This window comes from Pavona decussata, unplaced genomic scaffold (assembly GCF_977016875.1).
Source record: "Pavona decussata unplaced genomic scaffold, jaPavDecu1.1 SCAFFOLD_64, whole genome shotgun sequence".
Classification (NCBI taxonomy): domain Eukaryota; kingdom Metazoa; phylum Cnidaria; class Anthozoa; order Scleractinia; family Agariciidae; genus Pavona; species Pavona decussata.
The window spans coordinates 3750515-3760263 of record NW_028145484.1 but is presented as its reverse complement, the minus strand read 5'-3'; the positions used below and the strand labels follow the sequence as shown (position 1 = coordinate 3760263).

The 9749-nt window shown below is 34.9% G+C and overlaps 1 protein-coding gene across 1 annotated transcript; it reads left to right on the top strand.

Annotated features, from left to right (window-relative positions):
• Nucleotides 1-387: 387 nt before the first annotated feature.
• LOC146478538 (adenylyltransferase and sulfurtransferase MOCS3-like) lies at nt 388-9646 on the top strand. Its single transcript, XM_085112108.1, has 14 exons — nt 388-611; nt 1712-1859; nt 2294-2386; nt 2715-2835; nt 3801-3879; nt 3991-4028; nt 4420-4495; nt 5115-5223; nt 5952-6014; nt 6370-6533; nt 6922-6969; nt 7127-7223; nt 7467-7568; nt 8144-9646. Exons 1-14 carry the CDS (start codon nt 390-392, stop codon nt 8377-8379), a joined length of 1596 nt encoding a protein of 531 aa, XP_084968234.1. The 5' UTR covers nt 388-389; the 3' UTR covers nt 8380-9646.
• Nucleotides 9647-9749: the final 103 nt, after the last annotated feature.

Below are 9749 nucleotides of genomic sequence, written 5' to 3'. Positions count from 1 at the left end.
AGAGCGAAAACAGGAGAGTGGACGATGGATTACGAAAGGTGACACTTTGGGGGATGCTTCAATCTGGCCCAATCCCTAAAGATGATAAGTGGTCGCAAATTGTCGTTGTTGGGTTTTTTTTTAATGTAGTGTTTCAGTTATCATGGTTTTATGCCTTTAGTGAGAAGTAAACTTTTAATCAGTTAGATTATAAAGAAATGACTCAATATAGTTGGTAGCCTTGGAATTTGAAATGCGCACTGGCTGTATGAAATTTGACGACTAGTTTTGAGGCAAAACGACCGGGGCTTTGGGTCTGCTTCTCAAACATACCGAAGAGTTTTCGGGCCCTCGACCGCAAACGTGTTCTCAAAATCCCATCGTGTTTAAACAAAGAAATGATGATAATGATGATAATTTCTTGTGCACGTACCGCAATGTTTTTGAGAGACGCACGCTTCGAAAAGTTGGCGGAGAAGTATTGGTGGCGAAAAGGACCCTCATTTGGTACTGCATGTATCAGTCACGTAATACTCACATTCAAAATGGCGGACGAATTGAGCGTTCTTCGGAGAGAGATTGAACGAAAAACATTGGAGCTTGAATCATTGAAATCTCGATTAACTCTCAAGGTAAGAACATGAAATTATTCGTTTATCAAAAGGGAATAAACATAGAATAAGTGGCTGGAACGATACGGGCTAAAAACAAAACTTTAATAATCTGAAAAAGCACCTTCAAAAATATAACTTAAAATTTTAGTATTAAGTTCAAAACAAGAGATGGGATGTTAACGTTAAAAGTGATGTTTAGCGTTTATTTATTTTAAATACTTTATTATAAAAACGAACATCAAAATCTCTAGAAATTTATATAAGACACAATACTACATGACAAGAATTCTACTACAACAAACAGCTGCAACATAATATTTTTTAATTATACATGTATATCTTACAATGATAAATTTACTGATAGTAGCAGCGTGGTTTTGCGTTTATACATCACTTGTAATCATTAATGTGTCAACCAGCGGAGGCATATTGGCCGTTGAAACAAAGACACTGTTTGAAATTATAACAAAAACAAAATTTTTTAAACAGGAAGCATCGCTATAGTTTGTTAGCTTCATTCCAAAAAGAAGAGTGTCATACCAGTGATCATGTCTTTAGCAAGGGAAAAGAAAAAATCTCAGTTGCCAATGATAGTCGAACCCATGAGCCCTGTACACCAGTTCCAAGGATACTAAACCTCCAGGCTAATGGGAATATCATTTTGAGTTGGCCATTTGCTAAGTTCAGTTGCAACATGTGTCCTGCATACATGTACTGCTGGGATTAATAATGCCAAAAGTACAGGTACCCTGTGATTGTAGCTTTACTTCCTGCTCATATCTCCTAAAGAAAATTTTGGGAGAGATTTCTGCACAGTCTTCCATATGTATAAATTATGCAGGTACTACTGTTATTCTTCATAAATATACAGTGAGAATGAATAGAGTTGAGTCAGAAAATGTGTGCATAATTAAAGGGGCTGTGTAGAAATAATGCCAAATTATACCTTCGCCTGTTTTCTTTCTTTAATAATTAAAGGAAATGAACAAACCATAAAAATACCCCACCCCTTCCCAGTCACATTTATTTTACCCCCCCCCCCTTCATATTAGGATCATCAAACAAGTTGCAAGATGTTTATTGTATGATATGAAAGTGGGGTTGCCATGTCTTTTCAGGAAAAAGACCATAGTCTACTAAATGGACGTCCTTTGGAGTTACCCTCCACCAGCCGGCCTGAGGCACCACAGAAGAAAGAGAGATTAAGTAACAGTGATATTTTACGCTATAGCAGGCAACTAATCTTACCAGAAATTGGTGTCAAAGGTCTGTATGAAATCTTATGTCTTTCATTGATTCTGTTAGACTGATATCTGATATTTTTTGCTACCTTTTTTCTCAGCCTTTCAACCAATTTTGCTTCTTGCATACAATGTTTTTTGCATTAAAGATTTAGAAGTGTGGTTTGGATGACTTTTGTGATAAAGTCTGTGACTTTTACCAGTTGGTGACTATGATGTTTATGCCATTTCTTGACATATTAGCAAGACATGTGTATGTTTGGTTTGGCTTGGTTAATTGAAGTGCACCATACAGCTGTAGGAATTTCAGCCTCTCTCTCCTGTTCTATTTAAATGAACTGATTTACCATTACATTGGGAATCCTGAACTGCACTATGTCAAAACTTGTTCCATTGAGATGGCAGGTGATTTTGTTTTGCATATATTCTGTAAATTTATGGTGCTGTTCTTTTGCTCAGGCCAGATAAGACTCTGCAATACTTCACTTCTCATTGTGGGAGCAGGTGGACTTGGGTGTCCTGTGGCACAGTACTTGGCTGCTGCTGGAGTAGGTAAGAAACTTCTTCTTGGGAATTGTGCAGTTCCATAACCCCCCTTGGAAGGTTTTTGTTTTGCATTGCCCCTCCCCCCAGGAAATTCCAGTTTAGCTTTATACTTTGCTTCTAAAATTTTGGTTCCAGTGACCTTCCTTGGGGTGGGTATGGATTTTTTTTGGAACTGCACATTCTACATTCTATATGACTGCAGAACTGCAGAAGGAGAGCTTAACTTTGTTAAATATAAATTTTTCAAAGCAGTCTGAATTTTATCAATAGTTGTTTTTTTTTTCGTGTCTTTACTGAATACTATTGATGGCAACTAAAATTCATGTTCACCCAGGTCGTATCGGAATTGTGGATTATGATACAGTTGAGATTAGTAATCTTCATCGACAAGTTCTTCATACAGAGGGCAGAGTGAACATCTCCAAAGCTGAGTCTATAAAAAGACAGTTGAATCAGTAAGTTGGTGTCCTGTTACTGGAAAAATATGATATTATTGGCACACATGATATGAAGTTTATGTCTGAAAATAAGCTGACAGAGTTTAAGAGGGTTCTCATTAATATGTTTTAGAGTAGATGGCTGCAATCTGCATGACTAGCAGTAGGTGGCTTAGAGAATGAGTGTTTAATTAATACAGGTTTATTAATATGTAAGCCTTTTTAAGGACGGTGCCTACTTTTGTTACTGTGCGTATGTTCTGCACGTCTTGAGATACTCAGATTTCCTATGGGTGGTGCCAACTAATTCAGGGATATTTTTGCCCGGTTTAAAACTATGCGGAGAAAGCAGAACTTAGCAAGTGCTTTTGGTTTCCAAAAAGAAAATTAGGGGTAACCATGTATTTTTCAGAGACAATAAAGCTTATTTGGAAAAAAAAATCTCCATACATTGCTTTGTATTTTACTGCTTTTTAGAATAATTGTTGCTTGATTACCCCCCCAAAAATGCACAGTTACCTCCAATTTTGTTTTTGGATTTCAATAGCCCTTGTAGTCTGAAATGTCAGCCGTCTCCTCCCCCTAACCCGCAGGGGGCACGCCCCCTGCGGGTTAGGGGGAGAAGACGGCTGACATTTCAGACTATAGCCCTTGCTAAGATCTGCTTTTCCCACATGGTCATAAGGGGTGCAAAAATACTTTGGTATCACTAGGCCTTAATGAGAAGTATAAGGCAGCTTGGATACTTAATATATTATATAATTATTCAAAAATTTTTAAAGACGTTTATATGGTGCCAGCAAAACTTGCCCGTCTCCATGGGAACATCATTCTGTAAAATTCTCAGACTTAATGGATGTGTATCTTTGCCCATCTTACCATTTTTAGCTTGTTCTTTCCAGCTGTGCCAGTGGATGTTCATTGCTTGGCCTACAACAAAATTTTATTTGGTTTTTCTTGACTTTGAATTTTCTTTTTCGTAGGTTGAACTCTTCCGTAGAGTGCATACTATACTGCACACAGCTTACAAGCAGCAATGCTTTGGAAATAATTGAAAAATATCCTTTATTATGATAATCATTTTTTTTTTTTTTGGTTTGAAATCCTGTTTTATCCCATATCCTTTTGTAGCCCTTACCAGTGGAAGTTATTGTCCTTAATTTGTCAACATATGACGTTGTGCTAGATGCAACAGATAATGTTGCCACAAGGTATGGCTGTACTGGAAATTATCTTCTCAGCTTTATGATCAAGTTGGGTTACAAATTGAAAAAAAATAAAATTGCAACCAAAGATTACTTTAAATTTAATTTTAATTAGTTATTTTAAGTAGTAAGATGCATTTAAGTTGATTTGCTGTCAACTAATTTATATTTAGTTTTTTGGTGCATTTATGGTAATAATAAATTCCCTTTAAAGCCCAATGTAAAAAATCAAGATATAATTTCATCTATGTTGATCATTTATTGTATTCTCATAACCTGTAAAAATATGCTTGATCAAGAAGTGCTTGTGGCTTTGTACAAGTTAGTTCTATTTTGCTGTAGCAATAATCAATATTAATTTTTGGTGATGCTCTAAAGTTCAGTTTTGTTTTATTAGATATCTGTTGAATGACGCCTGTGTTTTGGCTAATAAACCCTTGGTATCTGGCAGCGCTCTGAGATTTGAGGGACAGGTATAATCACATGCCATTTGTCACCGTTCTTGATCAACTAAAATTTATTATTTTAATAATTACAGTTATGTGATGGTGATCTTTTCTATGCCTGTTTCCAAGAGTGCATAATATCACAGATATCTACTATCCAATAAGAATTTGTGGATACCTCCCAATTAAAGAACTCAATCATGACAAGTCCCTTTGGAGGGTGGCAAATGTTGAATTCATGAGATTGCAAGACGGTGAGACAAGCATCCTTTTCTGCAAGCCCAAAAAGTGCCAAGCCAGTAGCAAAAGAAATTGAGACCCTTGATACAACTCAGAAAAAAAAAATTGGAATGAGAAATTTCATGTGAGACCCATGAAATTGTGTACTTCCAGAAAATAACCATACCCCCTCCCCCTTCCCCAAAGAAGGGACCTTTTTCTATAATGTTAGACCAACACCTCCTGAAATTTCCAATAGCTTTTGTTGCATGGGCAGGGGTGGGGGGGGGGGGGGGCGGTCAGAATATTTTCTGGAATTACACATTGGAGTAAACATTGTTAGCTGTGCGGTTTTGAAAAACTTGAATTTACCACGTAGTTAGTGGTGATTTGTATGAGTGCATGTTTGTGTTCATGTTTTTTGCAGCTGACTGTGTACAACTATGCAGGGGGACCTTGTTACCGCTGTTTATTTCCCAGTCCTCCTCCACCGGAATCAGTTGGAAACTGCTCAGATTCTGGAGTCCTGGGGCCCGGTATGCAAAGCAGATCAGATAGTAACACATGCTCATCACTCATAGCCTTCCAGAATAAACAAACAAACAAACAAACACAAACTTTATTTTCAAGAAAACAGTGTCCCAAAAATATCCAGACCCCTCCTAAGGAAGGTTTTATGGTCTTTTATGGTTTGGACCTTGCCCCTCCCCTCTGGAAACTCCACTTTGGCTTTATACTTTCTTTTAAAAATTTTACCTTTTAAGAACCCCCCCCCCCCCCCCCTTAGAATTCCCAATGACCTTCCTACTACACTAACACCGTCGATCAATATTTGAGTTCATAATAAAACATAGGGAGGATACCAGTGAAAATTGTGCAAGCAACAGGCAACTATTATAATATTTAATTGGATTAAGAGCTCTTAAACTGTTGTTGTATTGTTTTGGAATTGAACACCCTCAGTTATGTGGTACCATTAAAGACACGTTATTTTTCACTGTTTAGATATAAGGAAAATTTTTGTTAATGTTTTCTAAAGTTGATGCAAGTATTGAAGGCAATGCATGATATTTATTAACAAAAACTACAAATTGTGTTGGCCAGCCACATCAAGACAAATAGAGTATTTTTTTATAAATTATCATTATAAATATTAATTAAGTTCTAATGATTAATTTGATTATTCATAATATAATTATTTCTTAATACATTATTTGTATTTTCATTTTAAAATGTCTAAGCTATTTTCTTTTCTTACATGTAGTTCCAGGAGTGATTGGAACATTGCAAGCCTTGGAAGCAATAAAAATTGTTGTTGAAATAAAATGTATCCTTTTATTTGAAATTTCACCCAACTACAAATTATTACCCACTGGAGGTACACTGTATTTTACATTTTAATTTTAATAGAACAACGAATGCTGAACTGTATCTAGTATTTACCAGTTAACAATTCTTTGTTTTTAAAAAGATTACTTTGTTATAATATATATCTTTCAATATGAAATAAGTGAAAATAATAATAATAATAATAATAATAATAATAATAATAATAATAATAATAATAATATAATGTTGTGTAATACATAAAAAATAATATCCACTTTAGTTAATGAATAAATATGATTTCTGATTTGCATTGTTTTTATTAATATCAATTTCACCCTTAACTGCATCATCAGCATCCTATTGTCAAAAGATGTTAATTTATGATGCACTTGATGGTAGGTTTCTTACAATTAAATTGCGACCAAGACAGCCAAGTTGTTGTGTCTGTGGCGACAATCCAACAATAAATAAGCTACAAGATTACGAACTTTTCTGTGGAGCTTCAGCAACAGATAAGGTCAGAAATAGTCACTGTACTTTTGTTTGTCATGCTAAAGCATTTTATTGCTTCCAGAGGCAACAACTTTCATTATGAGCAATTGTTCCCTCATGCTATTTGACTCTCTAGTTTTTACTTACTCAAACGCAAAGCGACTGACATGAAGATTTTTTATTATAACCGAACGACGGTTAAACTCAACTGAACTTGAATAATAATGAATGTCTTAAATATCTCTAGCGGTTCACACATTCTGCACGCATCTAGTATTACAACAGCAATAATTTAAATATGTTCTGCATACAGATCACCAATCTGTCCTGACAATAAGTAATTTGAGTCCTATTTTTACTCAAAACATCGAATTACTTTGGGGTACATTTTCCTTTTTTTTTTTTTTTTGCAGACTCCATCTTTAAAACTTCTTCACAAACAACAAAGAGTTTCTGTTGAGGCAAGTAAAACACTTCTTTTGTAATAATTAATAATAATGATGACGATGATAAATTAATTTACAAACAAACAGTGAAATGGCACAATTTCTTGTGTTAACAAGTGTAGATCAGGCCTCAAGATGTTTTGTACCCTTCTAACATTTTTTTTCCCATCAGGAATATAAACAGGTCATTGACAAACAAGATCCTCATATTCTGCTAGATGTGAGAGAACCAGTCGAGTTAGAAATTTGTTGTCTTCCTAAATCGCTTAGTATCCTTTACAATCTGTTCATTCAGTTTTTCTGGAATCATAATAATAAATTATTGAAGGTGGCCAGTCACTTACACGTAGCAAGGTGGTTGAATGAATTTTGTTTCCTTGGACTAAAATAATTTATTATTCTTATTTTAATTTGGTATAACCTTTTCAGTTTTCAGGTACTAATCCAGTTCATATATATATATATGTACACATACATTCTATGAGTTATTGCTTTAACACCAACTCTGTAAGATGTTCCACTAAGAATTCTCCATGCTCCTGAACAACAAGAAAAATTAAAGGAAGCAGTATCACATTTGGCTGAAAAAGAAAATAATTTGGCAGCAGTTCATGGTAAGTTTTTAAAAATGAAGATTGTGGATTTAAATCAGGTAGCATGTGCACTTTGTCATGTTTTTGATCAGAGATGCCATTCTCGCCTGGAACACTGCAGCAATTTATTGCATTTTTTGACGTTTAAAACTCTTTAAACTGCAGTTTGGACTAAGTTTTAAACAGTCAGATTTAACTATAAAAATAAATGCTAAAAGTGAATGTAATAATTCTGTAAATAAATAAAAATAGTTAAAAGTCACATTTGATTAAAAAACATCCTCACAATTACTAATTAAAAATTAGGAAATAAGTTGCACACAAGTGTTATATTTATAAGAACAGTAACAAAGTCTTATAATTAACAATTAAAAGGACTCATCTACTAGTAGTAAAATGTTGTTTAAGAAGGTTCTTAAAATTAGAGAGTGATTGTGGCTTTTTTATATAGTTTTTGGTAAATTTATTTAAAAGGACCAGACCTGAATATCTCAAAGTAGTTGTCCCTAACCTTAGTTCTATTTTTAACTTTGTAGTTGCTGCGGGCATAACAGCTAGGGCTTCTCATGGGTGATCATTTTTTTTTTTTTTTGCAGTGTATGTACTGTGCAAGCAAGGCAATGATTCTCAAAAAGCAGTCAACTTATTAAAAGAACAGTTTTGTAGGAATACCAAAGAATTGCTTAGCAGTGAAGATACAGCAGCAGTCCAAACTGATTGTCAACAAGACAAAGCTGTGGATAGCAAGCCATGTGATATTGTATTTAAAGACATTGCTGGTGGGCTTTATGCTTGGGCTAAACATGTTGATAAGGATTTTCCGGTTTATTAACGACAAACACGCCTTGATTAGACATACTCTTGTACAATATATGGCTTGTTTTGAATGTCAATTTTACAATAATAATATAAATTATGCATGTAAAGTTTGAGTAGAAATGGCGGAAAGTTACAGTTCAAGGAGCACAAGTCGCAAGGGAACTACTTCCTACAATAGAAACAGGCTTGTAATGGGGATGTGTCGCTGGATGGGATCACATTTTCACAACCAGAAGGGGATTGTAGAGATTGTTAAAATGAAAATCTTCTACATGTAGCAGACATGTCAATTGATTGGGGATGGCTATTCCTACGAGTTATATTTATCATTAGTATAAATCTACTAGTGTTCTATCACGAATGCCGTTCTCTGATTGGCTATGCTACTTGCTATCTATTCTGTGATAGATAGTGAGTAGCGGTTTTCAACAAAATGGCGCCCGCTTCCTCGCGTTTTCAAAGTGTCTGCAATGAGGATATAGATAATTTACTTGTTTAGTTTTGAACGACAAGTAGATTTATACTAAAACAATTAGATTATTCGCTCTCGATTTCTATGCATGATAGCTGATGAGAACGCATCACGTGATAGAAATCTCGAGCTCATAATCTAATAATAATTTATTGTTAAGTAGAGTTATGGCATAGAGTTAAAGTAAACCCAAAATCTTGAATTCAAGATTTTGAAACAGTCAAAAAATTGAAATATTTAAGATTTTGGAACGCAAAATCTTGAATTCACAATTTTGGAACGCATAAATCCTGAATTCAAGATTTTGGAATGCCAGGATTTTGGTGTTCCAATTCAGAATTTTGGTACTAACTCTTTGCCATAAATCTAATATTTCAACAACTCTGACTATTGGAAGTTGGAATTACAACAGAATGTTTTTATTTGCTTGATCAAATTTTCATGTTGGTCTTGTATGAAAATAAAAAAAAAAAAAGGATTTCCCTATGAAAAAAACGGATTTCCCTACTGAGGAGGAAGTGCTGCCTTTGTAATGACATCTGCAAATGGTTAGACTTCCTAGTCTTCTCGGATAAGGACGATAAACTGTAGGCCCTGTCTCACAACACTTCAATGTTCATAACCCTGTGGGACGTTAAAGAACCCACACACTAATCGAAAAGAGTAGGGCATTGCCTGATTTCATACCGTGGGGGTCTGGGTCAAGTCTGTGTATTATGGGTTATGGGACTCAACACCCACATAGCCGGAAAGAGCACACCGCACTTTACAACATTTCCAAGTTTGGTGTTAATCAAGCTAATATTAGGAAAGATACAGCCATTCAAAAACTCCAAATTTTACTAAGAAATGTATGGAACGCCGGACGTGTGTCCGGCGTTCCATACATTTCTTAGTAAATTTTTAAGTTT

Bases quoted from the DNA above. Each gene is read 5' to 3' on its own strand.
- LOC146478538 (XM_085112108.1), top strand. From the start codon at position 390: ATGATAATTTCTTGTGCACGTACCGCAATGTTTTTGAGAGACGCACGC. The intron at 3,880-3,990 runs CCTTTATTATGA...TTGTCAACATAT, and splicing joins TGGAAATAATTGAAAAATAT to GACGTTGTGCTAGATGCAAC. The intron at 4,029-4,419 runs GTATGGCTGTAC...TTGTTTTATTAG, and splicing joins ACAGATAATGTTGCCACAAG to ATATCTGTTGAATGACGCCT.